A 25,617-nucleotide genomic window follows, 5' to 3' on the forward strand; every position below is an offset into this window, starting at 1 on the left:
GTCTTCTGCTAGCTTTTGAATTTGTTTGCTCTTGCTTCTCTAGTTCTTTTAATTGTGATGTTAGGGTGTCAATTTTAGATCTTTCCCACTTTCTCTTCTGGGCATTTAGTGCTATAAATTTCCCTCTAAACACTGCTTTAGCTGTGTCCCAGAGATTCTGATACATTGTGTCTTTGTTCTCATTGGTTTCAAATAACTTATTTATTTCTGCCTTAATTTCATTATTTACCCAGTAGTCATTCAGGAGCAGGTTGTTCAGTTTCCATGTAGTTGTGCAGTTTTGAGTGAGTTTCTTAATCCTGAGTTCTAATTTGATTGCACTGTGGTCTGTGAGACTGTTTGTTATGATTTCCATTATTTTGCATTTGCTGAGGAGTGTTTTACTTCCAATTATGTGGTCAGTTTTAGAATAAGTATGATATGGTGCTGAGAAGAATGTATATTCTGTTGATTTGGGGTGGAGAGTTCTGTAGATGTCTATTAGGTCCACTTGGTCCAGAGCTGAGTTCAAGTCCTGAATAGCCTTGTTAATTTTCTGTCTCATTGATCTGTCTAATATTGACAGTGGGGTGTTAAAGTCTTCCAGTATTATTGTGAGGGAGTCTAAGTCTCTTTGTAGGTCTCTAAGAACTTGCTTTATGAATCTGGGTTCTCATGTATTGGGTGCATATAAATTTAGGATAGTTAATTCTTCTTGTTGCATTGATCCTTTTACCATTATGTAATGCCCTTCTTTGTCTTTTTTGATCTTTGTTGGTTTAAAGTCTGTTTTTTCCAGAGATTAAGATTGTAACCCCTGTTTTGTTTTGTTTTGTTTTTGTTTTTGTTTTTGTCTTGCTTTCCATTTGCTTGGTAAATATTCCTCCATCCCTTTATCTTGAGTTTATATGTGCCTTTGCATGTGGGATGGGTCTCCTGAATACAGCACACTGATGGGTCTTAACTGTTTATCCAATTTGCCAATCTGTGTCTTCAAATTGGGACATTTAGCCCATTTAAATTTAAGGTTAATATTGTTATGTGTGTATTTGATCCTGTCGTTATGATGCTAGCTGGTTATTTTGCCCACTAGTTGATGCAGTTTCTTCATAGTGTCAATGGTCTTTACAATTTGGTATGTTTTTCCAGTGGCTGGTACTGGTTTTTCCTTTTGATATTTAGTGCTTCTTTCAGGAGCTCTTGTAAGGCAGGCCTGGTGGTGACAAAATCCCTCAGCATTTGCTTGTCTGTAAAGGATTTTATTTCTCCTTCACTTATGAACCTTAGTTTAGCTGGATATGAAATTCTAGGTTGAAAATTCTTTTCTTTAAGAATGTTGGCTGGGCATTGTGGCTCACGCCTGTAATCCCAGCACTTTGGGAGGCCAAGGTGGGTGGATCACAAGGTCAGGAGTTTGAGACCAGCCTGACCAACATGGTGAAACCCTGTCTCTACCAAAAATACAAAAATCAGCTGGGTGTGGTGGCGCACACCTATAATCCCAGCTACTCAGGAGGCTGAGGCAGGGGAATCACTTGAACTCTGGAGGTGGAGGTTGCAGTGAGCCGAGATTGTGCCATTGCACTCCAGCCTTGGCAAGACTACGTCTCAAAAAGTAAAAAAGAATGTTGAATATTGGCCCCCACCCTCTTCTGGCTTGTAGAGTTTCCGCGGAGAGATTCGCTGTTAGTCTGATGGGCTTCCCTTTGTGGGTAACCCAACCTTTCTCTCTGGCTGCCCTTAACATTGTTTCCTTCATTTCATCCTAGGTGAATTTGACAATTATGTGTCTTGGGCTTGCTCTCCTCAAGGAGTATCTTTGTGGTGTTCTTGTATTTCCTTAATTTGAATGTTGGCCTCTCTTGCTAGGTTGGGGAAGTTCTCCTGGATAATATCCTGAAGAGTGTTTTCTAACTTGGTTCCATTCACTTGTCACTTTCTGGTACACCAATCAAACGTAGGTTTGGTCTTTTCACATAGTCCCATATTTCTTGGAGGCTTCATTCATGCCTTTCATTCTTTTTTTCTCTAATCTTGTCTTCATGCTTTATTTCATTAAGTTGATCTTCAATCTCTGATATCCTTTCTTCTGCTTGATCAATTCGGCTGCTGATACTTGTGTATGCTTCACAAAATTCTCGTGCTGTGTTTTTCAGCTCCATCAGGTCATTTATGTTCTTCTCTAAACTGGTTATTCTAGTTAGCAATTCCTCCAATCTTTTTTCAAGGTTCTTAGCTTCCCTGCATTGGGTTAGAACATGCTCCTTTAGCTCAGAGGAGTTTGTTATTATCCACCTTCTGAAGCCTTCTTCTGTCAATTCGTCAAACTCATTCTCCATCTAGTTTTGTTCCCTTGCTGGTGAGGACTTGTGATCCTTTGAAGGAGAAGACGCATTCTGGTTTTGGAATTTTCAGCCTTTTTCTGCTAGTTTTTTTCTCATCTCCATGGATTTATCTACCTTTTGTCTTTGATGGTGGTGATCTTCAGATGGGGTTTCTGTGTGGACATCCTTTTTGTTGATGTTGATGCTATTCCTTTCTGTTTGTTAGTTTTCCTTCTAACAGTCAGGCCCTTCTGCTGCAGGTCTGCTGGAGTTTGCTGGAGGTCCAGTCCAGACCCTGTTTGGCTAGGTATCACCAGCAGAGGCTGCAGAACAGCAAAGATTGCTGCCTGTTCCTTCCTCTGGAAACTTCGTCCCAGAGGGGCAACCACCATATGCCAGCCAGAGTTCTCCTGTATGAGGGGTCTGTTTACCCCTGCTGGGAGATGTCTCCCAGTCAGGAGGCATGGGGGTCAGGGACCCACTTGAGGAGGCAGTCTGTCCCTTAGCAGAGCTTGAGCCCTGTACTAGGAGATCCACGGCTCTCTTTAGAGCTGGCAGGCAAGTACCTTTAAGTCTGCTGAAGCTGCACCCACAGCCTCTGTCTCAGGGAGATGGGAGTTTTATCTATAAGCCGCTGACTGGGGCTGCTGCCTTTCTTTCAGAGATGCCCTGCTCAGAGAGGAGGAATCTAGAGAGGCAGTCTGGCTACGATGGCTTTGCTGAGCTGCGGGGGCTCCAGCCAGTTTGAACTTCCCGGTGGCTTTGTTTACACTGTGAGGGGAAAACTGCCTTCTCAAGCCTCAGTAATGGCTGACAGCCCTCCCACCACCAAGCTCGAGCATTCCAGGTTGACTTCATACTGCTGTGCTGGCAGCGAGAATTTCAAGCCAGTGGATCTTAGCTTGCTGGGCTCCGTAGGGGTGGGATCTGCTATAGACCACTTGGCTACCTAGCTTCAGCCCCCTTTCCAAGAGAGTGAACCATTTTGTCTCACTGGTGTTCCAGGTGCCACTGGGGTATGAAAAAAATACTCCTGCAGCTAGCTCGGTGTCTGCCCAAATGGCCACCCAGTTTTGTGCTTGAATCCCAGGGCCTTGGTGGTGTAGGCACCCGAGGGAATCTCCTGGTCTGGGGGTTGCAAAGATGATGGGAAAAGCATAGTATCTGGGCCGGAGTGCACCATTTCTCATGGCAAATTCCCTCACGGCTTCCCTTGGCTAGGGGAGGGAGTTCCCCGATACTTTGCACTTCCCAGGTGAGGCGACACCCCTCCCCGCTTCTGCTTGCCCTCTCTGGGCTGCAACCACTGTCTAACCAGTCCCAGTGAGATGAGCTGGGTTGGAAGTACAGAAATCACCTGCCTTCTGCGTTGATCTTGCTGGGAGCTGCAGACCAGAGCTGTTCCTATTCAGCCATCTTGCCAGCCACCAGAAAATTTTAATATATTAATAACACCCACAAAAACTTGGTCTGTATTTTAGTATCACCATGCACTGGTAATACTAAATAATGTCAGTAATAAAATAATCTTCCTTAAAAATTTTTTATTGGTCTAAATTCTAAACAACTGCTATTGTGGTTTTAGTTGAATTGTAATAATATATATGCAAGCTTCAAATGAGCATATATTGATTACTTATCCTTTAATAAACATTTTATTCAACATGGAAGTTAATTCAGAGAACTTAATGTTATTTCATCAACCCAGGCACATGGAAACTCGGCTGCAGGTGATGATATCAAGACCAAGTTCCAGAGTAAATACATAACCACTCTAAATTGTTCAGGCTGGCTTCAAATACGGTTATTATCTCTAAATCCTGTACTATGACATATTCCTGCATCTAAATAGTAGATTCAAAATAACATATGATATTATTTACTTTATCTACACAGTGAGATAAAGATGAAGAAACAACTTGAGCTACTTCAATGTCTTCTTCTATATGACTATTTAGAGTTTTATTTGTGTTTAAAATTTTAAAATGTAAAGTGTTTTTCCTTCTCCAAAAAATACACCAATATGATTAAAAAGTATTAATTACATTTTTTCCTTTTCCTATGCTGAGATATTTAATCATTTACTGTTTCTATTGACATGATTATACACTCAGAGTTCAATAAAGAAAAATTTTCAGTATATATGTCCCCACAAGACATCACTATCATCACCATTATTGTTATTATTGTTATTATTTTTGAGATGGAGTCTTACTCTGTCGCCCGGGCTAGAGTGCAGTGGCGCAATCCTGGCTCACTGCAATCTCCACCTCCTGGGCTCAAGCAATTCTCCTGCCTTAGCCTTGTGAGTAATTGGGATTACAGGCACCTGTCACCACACCCAGCTAACTTTTCTATTTGTAGTAGAGATAAGGTTTCACTATGTTGACCAGACTGATCTCAAACTCCTGACCTCAAGTGATCCACCCACTTTGGCCTCCCAAAGTGCTGGGATTACAGGCGCAAGCCACCACACCCAGCTTCATCACTATTATTATTTTCAGTTTATTATTGTTGCTGAAAATATTTTTGTTGTATAGAATGGCGGGTGTGCCGGGCGTGGTGGCTCACACCTGTAATCCCAGCACTTTGGAAGGCCAAGGTGGGCAGATCATGAGGTCAGGAGTTTGAGACCAGCCTGGCCAACATAGTGAAAACCTGTCTCTACTAAAAATACAAAAAAGTTAGCCAGGTGTAATGGTGGGCGCCTGTAATCCCAGCTGCTTGGGGGGCTGAGGCAAGGAGAATCACTTGAACCCGGGAGATGGAGGTTGCAGTGAGCCGAGATTGCGCCACTACACTCCAGCCCGGGCGACAGTGCAAGACTCCGTCCTGAAAAAAAAAAGTAAGAATGGTGGGTGTTAAGAGTGATCTACTCCAGGTGTCAATTGTATTTAGCATACTGCTCACTTAAATAGGAGCCTTAGACAATTTACTGATGTCAGTAGTTTCTTCTTTCTTCCATAGTTTAGCTATGATAAAAATGCATAACTAAGAAGACTTGTGGAAATGCTGATCTCTTCAATTTGCCATCAGCTCAGAGAAAGCCAAAGTTAAAAATGCCCAGAAATTTGAAGGCAATGCTTATTTATGTGGGACGTAAGCACTCTTCATTTTGGGATGGAAAAAAAAATGAATTTGAACTGCCATAGGGAATGTTTACATCTTATTTTTGAGGTTCCATTTCATCTGTTTGATTCATTTTGTTACTGCTTTTTCTTTTTCCCCTCCTTTCTCACATCTCATTCATGTAGATTTCTGTCCTGGGCACATTAGAAGAAAGTTAGGAGGGGTCTAAATCTATAGAATTGCCAAAATCAGATTCCTTTGAGTAGTTTAGTGTTGAAATGATCTGCCTCCTTCCAAAAAGCAGCAGCAGTGGGATTCCTTTGAATACGTTCGTCTTGTATTTGAGCAGGTGGAGAATCAGTTGGCAAGGTAGTTCATTGTCAAGATGTAAAAATGTGTCACCACAGAGAAATATTTAGTCTGACCCAAGCTTTCCTTTTTTATCAGCTCTTAGGATAGGTAACAGGGTAAGGTAACCCTCAATCCGCACTGTGTGGGTGAGTAATAAATAAGCAGGTAACTCAGTTGCAGGAACCCACAACTTTCTCTTCAGCATATTGCACATCACCAACAAAGAAAGCAAAAGGCTTTATTTGTTTTGTTTCCATTCAGTTTTAAGTGCACTTCCATTTTTTTTCCTTTTTAATAAAGTTGAATTCCATACAAGCTAAACTATGAAATTTCTTAAGGATTAGGGATTGGGCACTGACTGGATAACTATAGATTCAATCTTTATTTATTTATTTATTTATTTATTTATTTATTTTTAATTTTTTTTTTTTTTTAGCGACAGAATCTTGCTCTGTCACCCAGGCTGGAGTTCAGTAGCATGATCAGGGCACACAGCAGCCTCAAACTCCTTGGCTCAAGCAATCCTTCCATCTCAGCCTCCTGAGTAGCTGGGAATACAGGTGAACACCATCACGCTTGGGTAATTTACTTTTTATTTTTTTGTAGAGATGCGGTCTCACTGTGTTACCCAGGCTGGTCTCGAACTCCTGGGCTCAAGTGACCCTCCTGTCTCCCAAAGTGCTGAGATTACAGGCGTGAGCCACCATTCCTTGCCTGAATTCAATCTTACATTGTAACACACATGTAAATCCTTCTTGTTTCAGGTTAACATATAGCATTACTCAAATTCATGACTAAAAACTGTTAAGGTGAATTCTACTGTCCCTCATAATTTGAAATTCCTAATGTGAATTTTATTTTAACACCTTAAAGTTTAATACTGAAGGCAGAGCTATGGTGCTAATAATAATTATAAAAGTTTAAATGGCTTTTGGGAGCTTAAGTAAAAAGAGATAATTAATTTTTGAAATATATTAGAACAAGGAACAGGGTGTCAGCATTCATGAGTTCCTTAGCTAGAGCCAATAACTATTTCAGTTTGTCTTGGTAAAAATTACTAAATATTTGTATCTGTTCCTCCTCTGGAAAATGAGGGCAAAGAAGTAAAAACATCTTTCTTTGATTTTTTTGTAGACAATTGACCCATACAAAATTATTTAAAAACAGACAATTGTGGGCAAATTCTTATATATATATAAAATTCCCTCATGACTTCTTATAATATTTTACAAATGAATAACCATATTATTAAAAATTTAAATGACAAAATTGGTGTCATGATAGAGTACACATAATATCTCACCTAATACAATATTGTATCCAGTTTATACATATTAGGAGATCATGAGAATACTTAACATATATATTTAAAAATAATTAATTGTTAAGATAAAAGATGACATGCACTAAGGTTGTATAATCCCTGTCTTCCTCTGTAAAGGTGCATATACCTAACCTTGGTTTAAATTATGCTAGAATGATAACAGATCTAGATATTCATTTTTATTTTACAAAGTATTTCCTAAAAAATGATAAATAGCTCCAAAAGCATATACATTTTAAAACTGTAATTCAGTCTTATTCAATTGTCCCATTACTGCTATATGTTAATTTATTTGAATTAAATTTACTTAATATCAAAATGTTAAGAAAATTTAAGAAATGATGAGTCTTTGCAAACTTGTAAAAATGAGATGGCAATTGATATATCTCAGTTATTTTTAAAGGTAATGAACACAAACATGTACTCTTGGTAGACATGTAGGATTGTGTAACAGGAAACAGTAATAATGTTTCAATCATATTAATGTTTATAAAAAAACTTCCAAAATCTGAAAAGAATAGCAAGGTCTGCTTATGTTTGCCAATATAAAGAATGAAGCTCAAAGGCTATGGCTAAACAAAATTATTACTATGTATTTCAAAAAAAACTTTGAATTTGCTAAATGTGCTTCCAAGTGTAGTCTTGAATTAGACTTTAAATAAAGAAGCAACTTTTCTGTTATAGGTGCAAGTAAACAATTGACAGGTAGCCCATTTTAGGGGGTTAGGGAGGAAAAGAGATGGCAGAGAAAATAAAAAGGGAGACATCAATGCTGTCTACTTTGACGGATTGAGTCAGTACAGCTTGCTGACACAGAGTGAGCTGAAGTTTGCTGGTCTTCTATATGGATAGGTTTTACTCGATACAGAGGATTAATAGGTGGATGATAGAAAATTCATAGGAAACATTGATTGGCTGGCCCTAATACTGAATCACAGGGTTTCCTGACCATCTTTATGACTAACAATTCTGCATAGCCTCTTTCACTTTTAAATTGCTCGTTTAGAAATTTGAGATTGAGTTAATGCTACTTCCTACTGAATTTCCAGGAAGTTAGGAAGAGAATTTATGGGTAGAAAGAAAAAGTGTGTAAATTCTATGTAGACATAAGTGGTAACTGTTCATACTTAATTTTATCCCCATTACATCCCTCAACTTAGTGTCACACAGACATTTCATAATTTTTTAAAACCAAACAATGTTGATTGATTAGTTGGAAAGTAAGGGAGTGTGGAAATTATGAACTATTCTTAAACCTAATAAATAATATATATTATATATATATATTATATATATATATATAAAATATATACTTGTAAACCAAAACTACTTACTCACCTAACAAACATTGCTGATTACCTGTTATACAAGGTGGTGTTCCTAGCAGTATGGTAGATATGCAATGAGAACTATGGCTTGTGCCCTTGAGGAGATTTTAGCCTAGTTGATGAGATAAACCCTGTATATGAGTGCTTAAAACAGAAAACATTGTGAAATATGGAGCACAGTTGTGAGACTAAGTACTTAAAGTATTCAGAGAAGTGAGTGATTTCTTCTGGCAGAAAATATCACCATAAATTCAAGAAAGAAGAGGCATGTGAGTGGGTGTTAAAGGATATTTAGCCTAATATATGCAAAAATGACAAGGATTTTCATGAAATAGCCAAATAAAACAAACATAATGAAAACACATTATGACCAAGTTACGCTGATTACATCTAATAGGTTTTCACAAAGAAAGACTAACTAACATAAAACAGGTTTTGTTTTTATCCCTCTAAAATGAGTGTTGAAATGAGCTAGTCTCCTTTTATATCTTAATTATCAGAATACCTCCTAAACTTTGCAATATCAATGACATTTGGAAGCCATAATTCTGAAAACTGTATTCACCGAATGCATTTGTAACTGAAAGGCATAAAAGGTGATTGTTCATTTTATCTTATTAGAAGCTTCCCTGGCCTCCATAGCAGAGCTCATCTGGCGCCCACTTCATGCTTGAGCCATGCAGATTGGAGTTGACTCTCAATTATACCAAGTCTTTCTCCAAAGATGACAGTCCAAATACAGTAGAGATAAAATACATCAAGGTTTAAAATAGGCCCGTTCAGCCCCAGTGCTGCTTCATCATGAAATGATATAATTCACTGATGCCTCTGCCTAGCCTAACATATGTTCTATTCACAGCCCGCGTCACTCTTCATTTGTAATTATTTCCCTTTTTTTTCTTACCCCATCTTGTAATACTTTGCTTGGTTGAAGACAAATACTGAGAGGCGAAGAGTATTATATATGATGACCTGTTCCAGGGTGTTAAACCCCTGTCAAGGTTTGATTTTAACACGGGGTATTGATGACAGTACATCAATTCAAGCATCATGTCCCGAATTAGAGTATATTAATTATCACTTGAGTGCAATATGCATGAAAATGCTGTTTCATTGACTAAAAGGATCTGACTGAATAAAAATCCATTTCTCATCTGGTTGCTTATGGATAAAGACATTTTTTTCTCTTTGCCTTGGATTGTTCTTTATTAAATATGATTTTTATATGATTGTATGAATAAATTGTCTTACCCAACAGCAGAACTAGATAGTTTTATACAAAGAAAATGTAATGGGTTGTCTCCTCTTGGCACATCTCTAACAATGTATTTACAGTTAATAGTTTAGGCAGATTATTTATAACAATACTGCCAAAAAACAAAGTTCTTATTTTTAGCTTTCATGAGAAAATGATATTTTCAAATTGTTGCCTTCTTCATTTAAAGGAAATGAAAGTTATAAGTTACAATTATTTTCAGATGATAGAGGAGTAACAAGCTATGTCAGGTAACACATACACTTAAAAGTAAAACTAATATTATTCTTACTTTTAAAAAGAAGATGTTCATAAGAAGCACTTCAACACTAGACACAATGTTTACATTACTCATAAGTCCAACCAACACACAATTGTATATACACATATTTGCTATGGAGACAACTAGATAACAAAAAAGAAAAACAACTGAGGCCTAGCTTTTTTACCACACACAATTTTTACAATGCTACCTAGTCTTAATAGAAATATAATTTTCAGCTTAACATGGAAATTTTCTAAATCTTTTCAAGTTATAATGTCTTAAAACTTTTTCAACAATATCTCAAAACTAATATTTAATCCCAAATTTAAAATATAAAAGTAGGAATCCTAAAACCAAATTTTACTTAAAAATTTGAAAAAGTATTAAAACATATATTACTATATTCAGTCAAGACAATTGGTCCATATATTAGGGATAATTTCAATGGCAATGAAAAAGAAACAAACCACCACTCTTTTAAAAAAATAAACAAATTGCTAGCTCTAATATCAGTGTTTATTAGTAAATATGATGCTGGAGTTTCCCGCAAAGCGGCCTTCTCAGTAAAAATTTCACAAAAGCTATTTTAAATTGTGGAGTGGGAAATTTGAAAACTTAGAAATATATATTTGTTTCTGTATAAAGAAGAATTGGAGTCCTGTAAAGTAGAAGGTTCAAATTCAAGTTGGCAAGTTAAAGGAGTCGTCACAACAAAAACAACTCATTCCCACAGTCCTTTCCACTAAATTTCACAATTCTAACATAATTAGTAAACGCATTAAGTGGATCCTAGGAGAACAGGGGAAAAGCTGTGGCAATCTCTCCCTGGTGAGGCTCCCCTGCACCACTATTCATCCTGTCCCCGATAAAATCGAACAGGAGTTCCCAAGGTGTGCCACACACTCAAGTCACCATGGTGAGGCCTGGCCACAGAGAGATTCATTTAAAAGGTTGTAGCTTAATACTAACATGATTTTACAAAAAAATTGATTTCTCGCCTCATTTTTTGAATGATAATCATTAAATACTGCATTCAATATTAGATTATGCCCAGAAGACAGGACCCAGAAGATGCACATCTGTTTGGCCCAGAAAACTTTCAATAAACCCCACTTTTGCTTTAAGTTATGAATTATTAAGTTTGCATAAAAATCTCTAGCATGGGCAGAAACCTAAATATATTTATGGGGCAAATACTTTGTGTGGTGGAAGGAATACTGGGCTAGAAACGATAAAAGTCATGAAACATTGCTGGCTCTGTTTCTTACTAGTCACATGGAACGAAGACAAGTCGTTTCTCTGAAATAGAAAAAATAATGCCTGCCTCCCTGCAGCATAAGTGTATGGCAGGGATTGTTGTAAGTGAAGGTGTCCTGACAATGATAAGACATTACATAATTGCAGGGCAGTGCTGCTCCTGCTTTTAGCCTGGCAAAAGAGGGAATAATACGGCAGGTGAGGGGGAGTGACCCATATCAACCAGAGAAGAGGTAACACTGGAAGATGCCGATCTGGTTGACAAATGTTTCTAATAAAAATGTTCACAGATCAGAAGACTCGCTGAATCTCATTTAACTGTGTTGTTATTATTTCCCCTTTCACCACAGTTTCACAGCCTCTATCTCTATTTTTTCCATTTTTGTCCTTTCTTTGCTTTCTGGTTGGTCACAACAGAGGCCAAAGTGAGCCATTAAAGGACCTCTGACAACAGTAAACACAGACACATACAATTGGCCTCAGAGGAAATAAATTTTTTATTTTAAAAAATAAGTATATTTGAATACTAAATTAACCAGTTTACAAATAAAAACATTTCAGAACTGAAAATACCCCAGCCATCATTTGCTATGACATTCCAAGTTCATAATTCTAGTTACCACAAGACAAAATATGGTTCATAAACTCCTAGAAGCAATACAAATGAAACTACATTTGTTATTCTGCAATTGATAATGCAATTTCCTTTATTCAAAAAATCCAAACCCTCATGCACTAAGGAATAACTGACTAAATTACCTGTTAACACCTTATACCATAAACAAGTTCTTAAAACATACCTTTAAAAAAGGCTAAGTTTAAATAATATGCCCTGACTTTTTACTCCTCCAATACAAATTGCAATTTAGATTAATGGAAACAGAAAATACCTTAATTATTGTTCTAAGATCAAAATATTCTTTGTGTTTAAGAACAGAAAAGTGGAATTTAAGTTTTCATACCACATTTTGTAGTTTGTCACCAAAATTTTGTCTCTACTAATTTATATTAATAAAATAATGACCAATCTTTCTTGATTCCTATACACAGGCCAAAAAGCTTAAAGTTTACTTGCAAACAGAAATCTCTTTCACACACATATGCACACACAAACACCCTACCTATTCTTTAGTGCCTGCTAGTGAAAATGGTCTATCATATGACTATGATACCATCAGCACACAGTGTTTCACAGCCATCACAATGTAGGATTGACATATGACATTTATAAAATGTCAGAACCCCTCCACCAATTTTTACAGCCTATTCCCCAGTAGGGTTTCAGGATGTAAAATGAGCTAAAGGCAACTATGTGCTCATTAGCTGTGCCACTTCTGATACATTACGTCAATTGACAATGAAACACTGTGATATCAAAGTGCAGGTGTAAAAAATAATAAGGCGACTGCTTGTGTAACAAAATCTCTCTAACTGAGAATATGTAATAAATATGCAAGGAGGCAGTTTTTATTCACTGAAAATGTGGCATGGTACATCAAACATAAAACCCAAGAAAGGGTTTTGACATGCCAAACTCAATTAAAATTTCTTTTCATGACTATCATCAGAGACTCAGTAACTTATTTGTGAATGTAAAAGGTGATTATGCAAGTTCCAAATAGAAGGATCTGAAGATATCAGGAGACTCAGATGGTGTCAGAAACAGAGCTAGCATCTAACTCACAATTACTTTTAATGTTAATAAGTGATAGTGAACTTGTCACAATGAAAATTATAGTACGCTTAAAACCTGTTTAGCTACCTCCTACCTATTGAAAGAATATGTACATTATTATCTCTCCATGAACCATCCCCTACCTCTCCAATGGCCCAAGATCTTAATGCTTTAAAAATTCCTAAAGTTTGGTGAAAACAAAATAATGAATAAAACAAAATAGCGATATATATAAAATAACTATATATAAAATAGCTATATGGCCACCTGACTGGTTTTTACATATGTTGACTCATATTTAGAGAAAAAAAGGGGGAATGTGAAATCTAATTTCAGAGTTTATTTTCTAGAAAATTAATTATAACACTAATTCCCAAAATCAATAATATTTTGCATTATATTACTTTATAGAGCTGTCCAGACCAATAAGTACACCGTTATAAGTATAAAATCCTAAACTTGATATGTTGGAAGATGATACATTGGAAAAGATATGCCCTCATCATTTAAAAATTGACAAAATGATTTAGTGTAATGAACTCCCTGAGAAAAATCCAGCACCATATTAAAAAGTTATGTAAGTTCCATTCATACTTTTTTCACACAGGAGAAATGTCACATTAGAACTTTTGATGAATATGAAATACTTTACTTTACAGGATGCTAGGAATCCTGACCAGATAGGTAGGATGACAATTGAATTCTATCACTGTACTGACTAAGCCCTCAGTTAAACTTGGTAAAGTTACTTAGATAAACTATTTTCATCCCAATAATATTTAAGGGATTATTTTGAGAAAATATAGAGATATTAGAGGGAAATTATCAAAGATATCATTAACAATACTGATTGATAACAATACCGAGCAATACTGATATCAATCCTCAAGTGTGGATGTTGTAGCCCTCATTTCTTTCCATAATTGTCCATGTGATTAATTGCCTTAATAACAAGTGAAGAGAGAAAAATAGAAAGAACACATGATAGTCATCATTTTCAAATCATTCAAATCAGCTATAGAGCTGATTACAAATAGAGATACCCGAACGTCATTCCCAGGCATTCTGGAATAGGTACATGATGCGTAGGGCTTAGGTTTATGTATCTATACCCACCTCTACAGGCAATTCTGACAAACACCAACACTTGCTACTCATTCCCTCAAGATTCTGATAAATAATGTAATACGATATCTTGTTACCCATATCTTCTCAGGTGGATTTTTTACAAAATTCTAGATGCTCTACATTCCCTTATTTACCACTGATAGTCTTTAGATCAACTCTTCCTTTTTCATAAAATAAAAGATAGGTGTGGGAGGTTGTGGATTTTGAAAGGAAGAGAATTATAAAAAAAAAATTCATTTAAAGTACCATATTTTTCTAACTACATTGTTTCTTCCCTTGTGCCTGACAGGCTGCAACTATCTACTTTTCCGCTCACTTTAGTTTTGGCTGCCTATAATAGTACCTATGCCCCTGTCACCCTCTGATGTTTCTTCAATTGTTATGGTTTTATAATTCAAATTTCAAAAAAGTTGTTCACCCTGTCACTGTGCTCAAAGCCGAAGACATCAAGGGAATAGTCCTTTCTGTGGAATATAAGGCCCACTGTGACCTGGTTCCAATCTATCTTTCTAGCCTTGATTTCTTCTATTTCAACCAAATGATTTGTTCATGGTCTCAAAAATGCGATATGCTTTTTTTCATCTTTGGCTCTTTGCTCGCATCATTTGCTCTACACTAACAACTATCCCTGTAAAAATTCACCCATCTAGATGAAGTTTCTTCCTTCAAATTGCAGGTCAAATTCTACTTCTTCCCAGATAAGATGATAACTGCTCCACCTCGAAAACAGAGATTGCCTTCCTCTGGATCCCCACAGAATCCTCTGTCATCTGGTACTTATTCCACCATATATTATATTTTCATTATCTTAAAATTTGTTCTCTTCCAAAGATGGTAATATTGAGGGAAGGAGCATTCCTCCTATCATTTTTAGTTCCTATAGTGCTTTTTGGAAACACACTCTCAGGACTCTGAGGAAATATTTATTGGTTGGTATTATAGTGTCACGTCTTTAATAAGCTACTAAGAATAAAATTACCACTGGTAGACCAAAAGATCTACAGGATCAAAGAACACGAGTCTTTTTCACTGCAGATAAGCAAGAGTTTAATCATTTGGAATAGCGTGATTGAGGATTTTAAAGAGTTTTTCAATACTAAATCTTTCAGCATCACTGCAACACAGACATATTCAGGTGTTAGTCCTGGGAAAATGAAATGAAATTCTACAAACATTTATCAAGTGTCTCTGCTAAGAGCAAAATACTCTGACCTCTGGTACTGTGGGGGCAGTCACTCCATGACCTCTCAAAACCCAACACCATGCATTATATCCATCTCACTTGGAAATTATTTTCTAATCTACAACAAATTTAAATTCGAATTTAAGCACTTACAGGAGAGAGAATGATTAGACGCAGTTTCATCTCTCAAGGAGCTCTGAATCCAGTATTGGTTTTAAAGATCAAGCAGCCACTCAGTTACTGGGCTTAAAGGAAAAATAGTAAAATCCCAGAAGGAAATGGAATTTATCATGATCATATTCAAAGCACAATGGTACATGTATTTATGCAGAGAAATGTAAACATAAATTCAAGGGACTCTATAAGATTTTCAACAAATGAAGCTCAAAGTTCCCTGCTGAAAACAAAGATTACTCATGTTTTAAAATGAGATTGTTGATGATTCATTCAGTCAATAAATAGAGTGAGTATCTGCATTCATTCATTCATTCATTCATTCATTAAAGAAATATATGAGTACTGGCACTGTGCAGTGTCTCCTTCCATTTGGCCTTAGATCTAATCAGGTGCTCAATCTTAAGAGGTCTTTCAGTCATTGCCCCTTTTGGTGGGATGGGATTGAAGAAAAAGTCCTTTCCATTCAGGCCCTTTTCCTCCCTCCAGAGGGAGGACTCTTTGTCGTAGATCATTCCATTGAAATTGGATTTAAAGGTAACATACACCAACCACTTACCAAATTTCCAATTGGAAGCTTGAAACTGGCTACTTTCATTCTCAGCCACAATTCAGTGTGCTCTATTCACTTTTCTTTAGGCATATTCAATTCTCTCTCAATCACTGTCCTGTAGGCTCCTTTATGTATAAACAATGATACTTTGTGTTGTACTAGTGAAATAGCATAGTGCTCTGTAGCAAGTTATTCAATAAATGTGAGTTAAGTTGGTGAAACATTTAATGGAAAACATGGTGCTAAGTATGTTTGTTGTGGTGATGATAGTGTGGGATATAAGGATGCATAAGACATAGTTTTGCCCCCAAAGAATTTTCATTTTAGCCGAGGAGATAAAACACTTTCTCAAATAACTGTAATATAAAGTATGAAGTGATAAGCCACAAAGAAGTGGTACAGAGGAGGTGCTGTGAGAGTTCAGAGGAGGGAGAGATTACTTCCAGCTGTTCAGTGTCCAATGTTCTGCTCAGGACAGTGAGGATTACAGGAGAGACAGAACTTGCTGCAACTGGGTATACAAACTCACTGATGAAAAAGCCAAGCACACAGTTTCTGGTTAAAACCCCAAAGATGCATATGTTAAATCCAAAATGAGTGGCACACTCAGTGCTATGCTGTTCAGGAAAGACAAATTCATGAGTGCAAGAGTGTTTGGGAAAGCCTCTATGGAGGCACTCAGCATTGAGCCTTCAATAACAATCACTCTATTAAAAAGGGGGGTTTCAGGCATAGAATACGACAGTGGCAACATCTCAGAAAGGAAAGTGAGAAAAGAAGATGCTATGCAGTTGCCCCTCTTTGTAAAAATCAGCCATCTGGATCTTGCTGTATGGTTCATCGGTTCCCTCCAATGAGTCCTAAACAGAGAGGGACAAGGAGAGTGCATGAAACCTCACACAGTATAAATAACAGAGAGGGGTTGAGGTGCTCTGTTTGTGGACAGATATCCGTGGATGCCTTTAGGATTCTGTTTAGCTAGGGAATCTGGTGGTTTCCCTCTGTTCCCTTGATCTTGCTATCTCATATAAATCTGTTAAAAGCATCTTCCCATATTTTAACTCACTTCTGACATCTAACCTTTGCACCAGATAATTGACATATTATGCTCAGCATTTATGAAATTGTAAGGATCTTTTTAAAGACTAAAAAGTGCTATAAAAATTGTGAGAAAAAAATTGGCCACATATACTAAGTTAACATGCATCAAGAAAAATTCATGGTATTCCTATTCCATCTTTTGGAAAATAGATAAAAGGTAGCTTTATCTCTATTTCTTGTTATTCTCATTTCCAGTTGGTGATGAGGTACACCTGAAACTTCACATTTTGCTCATTACAGCTCCCAGAGGATAATCCCTCACATTCTCAGAATATTCTTCTTACTGAAATGGCATCAGGCACTTCTCCTCGATCTATCTTTGGCTCCTATTTTGAATAGCTTCAAGATATAGACTAAATGCTTTTTTCTTCTATTTCATGTTTTGTCATTGAGATATTTACAAAACCAGAGTTCTTATTAATTAGTTTAATAATTTTATGTTCATATATGACTTATTTATAAGTATATTTTTTAAAATAATAATGTTTGTTCTTAGTAAAATCATGTCATATTTTATTTTGAATGAATATTAACACATAAAAGTAATGTGGTGGGAAAACAATAGAACATAATCAACTATTAAGCATACCACAATAAATAATGTGAACATAAAAGGACTACAGAAGTAATTTTATCTACAACAAGTTGTAAGTATCAACTAGGGTAAAGCTATCTGCAGGAATGATGTAGTAAAAATATATCTGACAAATTATTGAATAAGCAGTGCATATGAACTCTACTCTAGAATTCTGTTATAACAATTTGAAAGGATTTTCAAAAACCATTATGTATAATATATAATGAAAGTGAAAGCTCCTAAGTTTGTTTTGAAAAGCTTCTTGTCATTTGCTTATTTCATCAGAAAAATCAGACAGCCATAAGATTTTCATAATGGGTTCCTTAATTGCACTTAATACGACTAACTATACACAGAAGGCATATAACATCCATGTATTTATACCAAAAGTATCATGAAAACTGTAGTGTGCATTAAAATCATGCAGGGTCTACTTTTGTTTTGTAAAATTGTAGAAAAATTGTAAATAGCAAGGGTGACCTCCAGTGTGCAATAGGTTTATGCCATTGCATTTTTTTTCAGTAACAGAAACTTCATTGGCCTATTCCAATTCTCTAAGAGTATTAAAGATAAGGAGAAAGGGAATTTTCTAGGTTGAAATGGGTTTGTCAGTTCAAAGCAATTGCTTTGTTTTGTTTTTGGATTTTTTTTTTTTGGGGTTTTTTGTTGTTGTTGTTGTTGTTCTTTTTGAAGCTTATGGTATTGCTTGGAACCTTAAAACATAAAAGAGCAGGGGGAAGAATCTGTGACTAATAAAAGTTAGAAAACTGTATTTCTTCTATATGGTCTTGTTCAAACCTACATTCATTAAAGCTTTGAAGAATAAGCTGAATTTATATCTTTAAAATGAAAATTCAAAAAGGACATTCTTTAAATGTCTCATACTGCCACGCAAATAGCAAAACTACCTGACATAATTTCTATACAAAAATACTGACACTTACACCAAAGAACAAACTAACACCACCAAAAAATCAAACTTAAAAAGCTTTTTAGAAAGTCTCTAAGATCAAAGCTTTTCACTGTAGATAAAATTTCTTTTTATGAAAAGCTAATGGCTTGCCACAATGTATAATATAATTTCTATTTGTCTCTAATCTCAACACAATAAAACTATTCACACGAAAAGAAAAAGCATGATGCTCTCCTTACGAGCCAATCCAACATCACTCACTTCATCTTTCACTCTGCAGATAATACAAATCATCTAAAACTACCAGGGAATTTTTATTTGCAGATTTTGTTTTTATTTCTTTACTTGGTAAATAACCTAAACTTTGGGGGAAATGAAGTTTCTTTTCAAAAGATTTTGCTAGTAAAACCTCAAGTTCTGCCTTAGCTAGCAAGACCACACAAAAGATCTAATTATATGGGTGCCCACCAGAGCTCCAGAGCTCCTGCCTGTCAGAGTCAGTGTCACTCTCTCCATTAGGCACATCTGCTTTCAAAGGTCTATGCTGTGGACGTTAAAAATTCGCTCCAGGCTGACTCTTGGCATAAAAGGTATAAGGCTGAGAATGAATTGCTTTTTATGAATATTCATAACAATCAGTGTGGACTTCTCAACTTCTTACACAGGGAAAAGTATAAATAACTGCATGTGATATAGTTTGTTTATCCAGTTTATAATATACATGGTGTGTGTGTGTGTGTGTGTGTGCATAAAATGTTTGTTACTAATAGCATATAATTAATGAACTAATTTAAAATTCACATTGGTGATAATATGTTCTAATTTTAATAAATTATAGCTTATGAAATTCCCAAGTATGAGATAATCTTAGAAACGAGTATTATTCCTTTGGACTTGTTATGATCTCTCATGTCAAGAGTCTGTGCGCTACCTGCTAAGAAATGCCTGAGCAGGCCCTGAAATGATGGACCCTAATGGCTCCAAAGGAGCCATTGTTGTCTATTGTGTCAATATTTTGCGTTCTAAAGATGATCCACAGAAGACTTCTCAACCAGGCTTTTGCATATCAGACAGCAATGATGACTCAATCTATTATGTCAATAATATGGTGTAAAAAAACTCATTCTCTTGAATTCACACAATTACAGTCATCAGCATGTTTTGTCAATGATCTGCCTAGAACATTCTTTGAGCACCCTCAGAAGATAGCATTTTTCAAATCTCACTATATCTTTTCATTCTAAAAATTTGTTTTTCAATGTTATTTTAAATGTGGCAAATTAATACCATAAAAAGGTTTAGAGCAAAAATGAAATTCACCGGGTCAAATTATTCTCACAAACTCCTCCTAAATCAAATTAGATTCTGAAGGGTCCCCCAAAACATTTTTGATAACTCTGTAAATAAAGAAAGTATTCTTTACTTTCTTTCCTGAAGGACACAAATCAAAATTATCAACACAGCTTGTAGATACCACAGGGGGCTCAACATCGAAAATACATAAGTATACATTACATTCTACATTTTCTAATCAAAGGAGGAAAAATTAAGGTCAGGTATCAGATTCTATGTCTATTTTCAAAGTTATATAATAAATATAAATTTTGGAACAAATGGCTTGTTAAAATGTATTAGGAGTCTACTTCGAGACATCAATCTTGGAATGTTCAGTATATCTTTAAATACTGGTAATTATTAAGTGGTACTTAAGAACACAGAGGGTATCTGTAAAGCAATATGTGAGCAAGAAAAGGTGTGATAATGTATTGAGTTAGAGTCCAATCAACTGCTTTCAGAGCTACATCTTAAGACTAGGGAGAAGAGAGTAACTTTTACGGCTTGATATGAATAAATTGACTTATCCTAGTTATTTGTTAAAAACCTGTACTGGCAAAATGCCAGCTATATTCATGCACAAAGTTGAAGATCAAGAATTTTTTTTTAGTGTCAAATGCCATACATTTAAAGAGGAATTCTAATAAAATGTCTCCTTTTGTAATTTTATACAAATGGATTAAGTATCATCAAGAGTGGATACAGTGTTCTTTTTGTGTATTGATTTTTAAGAAATACTTTCTCAGATGTGTCAGACATGCCTAGATTTTTGAATAAGGGAGGTTTCTTTTTTTTTTTTTGTATCTTGGCTCTGTTCTTATAAAGCAATGTTTTGGCAAAGTCGGCAAGTTCCTTAAATGAAGATTTTTTCCCCCCTCCTGGGTATCAGAAGACCATTTTAATTCACTCACCAGCTAAACTCTCAAAGGTACTGGTGTATATGGTAACATAGGAGCCAATATCCTAGCTATCAGTTTTCATACAGCCTAGCTGGACCTTTACATTATAGCTGCCCCACATTTATTGTTCTTTCATTGCATCTGTCAGCATTTCCTGACAGCGCATTATGGAGCACATGGCTACAAAGTCAGTATCAATCAGTCCACGATCATGCAGATATAAGTAGCAGACTATTGATAATGGGCCTTAAATCAGATCATCATGGTTTAAGCATAAGATTCTTAAAAGGCAGCTATCTCAGGGGAACTTCTACTTGCCTGCACCTGTTATAAACCCTACAAGCCAGTTTCTACTACCTACCACCTTCAACTTCTCTGAAGAAAAAAGAAGGATCTATTAAACACACATACACATATGCTATAACACATTTCACCATGTACAATGAAGCATGAAAGCAAAGGTGGAAATTAATATAACTTTTTGCTCCGTTCCTTCAAAAAATGTGCAGAAGCAATATATATCTCCCCTAACACTAATGAACCCAGACTACCAAGCCCCACATATACTTCACATGGATAACGGCAGTTTTGTTGTGCTTTGAAAATGTCTTACTTCAAAAGCATTTCAACTTGCTGTGGCCATTTAACAAGAAAAGTGAGAGAATGCATAGAGTTTAGAGGTATGCTACACCAAACTCAAGGCACCATGTTAAAAACAAAGGCATCTAATTTCCCCAGACATAAATAATAAAACAAAACAGGAGTTGCATGCAAATTTAGTAACATAAAATTTAAGGTGATAAACAGAATGGAAGCTGGCTTCTTGTTTAGTATTCCTCAGTTATCACCATAATTGCTGCATGTCTGTCATCACTAGCAAAAGAAAAAAGTGTCTTTCTCAGCTGCTCCCCTGCTTGTTTTGTTCGCTGTATTCTTGTAAAGTGGGAGAAAATAAGTGTCATTTAATGAATAGTGCTATTCTTTGTCTGACAGCTTCATATCTGTTAGGTGTAGGAGGCCTACTACTTTCTTTTTCTGATAATGTTTTTGACAGTGTGCTAAATTCCTCCCCCAAAAGGCCGGCATGTATATTCTGCTAAAAGGGGCTTCATCTCTCCTGAATGGGTGCCCTCTTTTAACCCCCTTCAGCTTCTGTTCTTACATTAATTGAGCTGATCAGATTGAGCATATGAATTTGTCTTTGATGTATTCGTATGTTTAGTTGACGTTGCTCTCTCTCTCATTGGCAGCGGACAGAGCTCTCAGACAAATAGGACTGTTGCCATGGTAACAGGCAATAGCTAGGGATCTCTTGAAAAATATTTTTATTTCAAAATTCAAACTGGAAAATTCTCACTGGATATGGTTCTCAGTTCTAAACGTGTCATATCTAATGATGAATGCAATTAGGAATCCCACCAGTGTTTTAAATAATAAATTAGCCTAATTTTCTAGGCCTGGCATGATGACATACAAATACTAAAAAGGCGTCTTCTTTTTTAAAATCCATGACAAAGGACTTATTAATGACTTTTGTTCTTAGGATTTCAAATTAAAACGGATGGTAGGCTAATGATAGCGCTTTCTATCTGCTGAAAATCAGAGGCCTAGAGGTAAACTTATTATTTTTTTTAAGAAACCACTTCAAGCTGCTGTAATATTTGGTTATTTCATTTTTTAAAAAGCAGGTGTAGAAATCCTTCTATAAATGTTGAATGCTATAGCGGTTGGTAAATCTCAGTGGATAAAAAATGCCCATAGCCATTTTTAATTACTGAGCATGAGAAAAAAGGATGGATGGTGAGCATAAGTTTTATAGTCCACTATCATCTTACAATAGTTTTCAAATTCTTAGTATGTTAGTCGAAATACAAGGAAAAAATGAAGATAAGTACTTCATTATGTGACATAAATTGTAGTTATTTTTAAAACTTAATTTATTCATGACTATACAATTCCAGTTATATTAATTATTATTTCCCCCAGTCATACCATGTGGGGCTTAGAGAACAATGAAAATTACTGTACAGTTTGATAGCTTCAAGGATCTGCCATAATGTGTAATCACATTACAAAGAGGACTACTAGAAACAAACCAAGTTTTTCTATTCCTTAAACTTTGTTTTTAGCATTGTTCAGCTCTTTGTATCTGTTGTTCACGGTGTTATGTGTCAGAATGCAGAACTTAACTTTTTGATATTAACTGGCAAGGGTGCTACCTCCTTTAATTTTGAGTTAAGCCAGTCACAATAATAAAATCAAGCAAATCCATGTGTATTTTGGGTTTGTTTGAAGGAAATGGATCTTACTCAAATTTTAGAATGTCAGCATACAAAATAATGAACGAAGAGGTTAAATTAAATCCAAATGGTAATGAGTGTCTGTAGTACACGCCATCTCGTGTTATATATGGCTTTTACATTTATATATTTTAAAAAAATTTGTGTTTAAAGCAAAAAGATAGAAAAAAGTTAAACCTAAGACATTAGTAGTTATCAATTTCTATACTTTTACTATTACTTTAAATAAAAATTTTCTTACTATGGCCTAAATAAAATATGAGTATTAAAAGTTTTATTCTATATTATACTACTAAACCACCTGGAATATTACTTTTTTCCTCAAAAACTGAAGTATAATATTTTTTATAATACCAAAAAAAAAAAACCTTATATGAAAAACTGCAGGGGACTAGCAAAGAACATCTTAGCTTCTATTGGTAAGTAAGCATTTCTCCCTTTAACTATATTTCCAATCTATTTCATCAAAAATCCACAGTGAAGACAGTAAATCCAAATCTGCTTCAGAGTTCACATTGATGGCTGTAGCCTCCTAAAGCTCTCTGGAAGAGGAGGACATACCTAGGAGGTCCAGGCATGAACCTCACCCCATCTGGCTGTCCTGAGAGTCATATATTAATAGAAACAGTCCACTCTGAATCAGGAGAGTGTATCTTCCTCAGTCAGGCTTTAGTTGTTCATCTGAGTTGGGGCAGTATGCTTTTGCACCCTTTCAGAGTGATTAAATGCAATTTTTTAAAGTTTATTTTATTGTTTTTTTAATTACAAAGGTAATTCATACTTACGCACAAAAACCAAAAAATATTGAAAGTGTCCCTTCATCTCCAAAGCTAACCACCCCATATTAAAAGAACCACCAGCAATTGGTTATACATCCTTTCAGACCTCTAATCAAAACCATTTTTGAAAATACAGGATTTCATTTACCTTCCACCTTATGACTCTTGATGACAAGTGATATGAGAAAGAGGAAAAGGAAAGCAGGAGTGTCTTTCTGTTTCTTTTTCTATGCCTAAACTAGATAGTAAGATATGAGAAAGAACACTCAAGTTTCACTTCTCACTCATCAATAGTCACAACCCTCAAGTGGGAAGGGAGTGTGAATCCAGGTGGTTTCTTTCCCACCACTGTAAAAATCATCTAAGTGCCTAGAAGTCATAACCCTCAATATATTCCTGGTCTTCCAAGGTCTGAGCCATTTCCCTGATGGAAATAACTATCCATAAGTGATGTTACATACGACTCACCAGAGTACCATATTACCATGCTGAGTTGGAAAAAGAAAGCCCTGCCTTTCACTGTTTAAAATATTTTGAAAATACAAAGCATGAAGATGCCAGTTTCTTTTCTTGCTCAGCACTGCACAGATCTACTCCAAACACAGAGTGGCTCATTGACTTTGGCGCTGAAGGCTTAAATCAGCTCCATAAGTGTCCAGCAAGCCAAAATGAAAGCTAAACACACATTGTTACTGAAGCCTATGCTGCATTTCACAACTCCAGGGCTATAACTTAAAGACAATTTACCTCAGAAAATATAAGGCAGCACAGGGCAGTGGCAAGAGACTTAGATTTGGAATCAGAATGACAGGGTCAGACATTTCTCACTAGCACCCAGACCTTAAGTGACCTCCCTGAGCCATAACGTCTTAATCTATAAAACAGGGATCATAATATCAGCCCTCCTCCTACAGTTATTGTGCAGTGAAAATGAGATAAATACAAATGTGCTTTAAAATATATATAGATTGCATTTAAACCTTATATTGTCTATATTTTTTAAATGAAAATCAAACCTATTGATTTTATAAATTACATTTTCCATAAAAATCTTCAGATTTATATGAATCAAGTGTGGATAACTAATTTAATCTTACAATGCCTCATGTTAAAATCTGAAACATTAATTTTTAAAAACATTACTTTTTTATAAAAATGGTTTGCTTTTTATAAAATATTTAACTTAAAAAAACAAATGCCCAATTCTTATATACCATTTTTTCCTGCAGTGGAATATGCTTTTAAATTCATTAATTTAGAAAGTAAAAAGATTAGAGAGAGAATTAGTCAAAGGCAAAAATTAAAGTTCTATAATTCAAAAAGTTAAAATTAATAAAACAATTTAAAAGCAATATAGAATAGTTTATTTCAGTGTAAAATGTCTAGTTTGCACATTTCTGAAAATTTAAATATAGACTCATTAGTAGTTAGTCTATTATAGATTATATATAAGCATTTATAGGTATATGTATGCATATTATATGATAGATATAAAATTAGGCAAGATGGCTATAAATACACAAAACCATTCTTCAATTGTAGTGGATTATTTTCTGAAATTTTATTAGTAAACTGATTATAAGAAATTGAGATACATTTTCTCATACAAATAATATTAATACGATGAAGTAGGATAAGGCTGCTTTAGAAAAAAAGCCGTCTGACTCATAATTTACTGTAGAAATTAGTAGCCATATATGGAGAATAATTTCCTGTAGAAAATGCACATCTGTCCTTGCTAAAGCCAGACTGGTTCCACCAATTATTGGAGACTAGGAAAGGGGAGGTGGTACAATGGTCTGAGCTCTGAGAGCACAGAGAACAGATGCAAATTTATTTACTTTTACA

General features: G+C 35.5%; 1 protein-coding gene across 8 annotated transcripts in view; it reads right to left on the reverse strand.

Annotated features, from left to right (window-relative positions):
• KIAA0825 (KIAA0825 ortholog) overlaps positions 1 to 25,617 on the reverse strand; it is a 477,056-nt gene that overhangs the window by 145,042 nt on the left and 306,397 nt on the right. For 2 of the 8 annotated variants that reach the window (XM_063664990.1, XM_063664991.1), the window contains one exon: positions 14,012 to 16,725. The exons of 4 other annotated variants lie outside the window; for them this stretch is intronic. In XM_063664990.1, the coding sequence (XP_063521060.1) occupies positions 16,425 to 16,725 (301 nt within the window). In that variant the 3' untranslated portion in view covers positions 14,012 to 16,424. Of the gene's footprint in view, positions 1 to 14,011; positions 16,726 to 25,617 lie in introns of those variants that run through there. 2 more of the 8 variants (XM_063664986.1, XM_054489404.2) reach the window with 1 other exon arrangement.

Source organism: Pongo pygmaeus, chromosome 4 (genome assembly GCF_028885625.2).
Source record: "Pongo pygmaeus isolate AG05252 chromosome 4, NHGRI_mPonPyg2-v2.0_pri, whole genome shotgun sequence".
Taxonomy (NCBI): domain Eukaryota; kingdom Metazoa; phylum Chordata; class Mammalia; order Primates; family Hominidae; genus Pongo; species Pongo pygmaeus.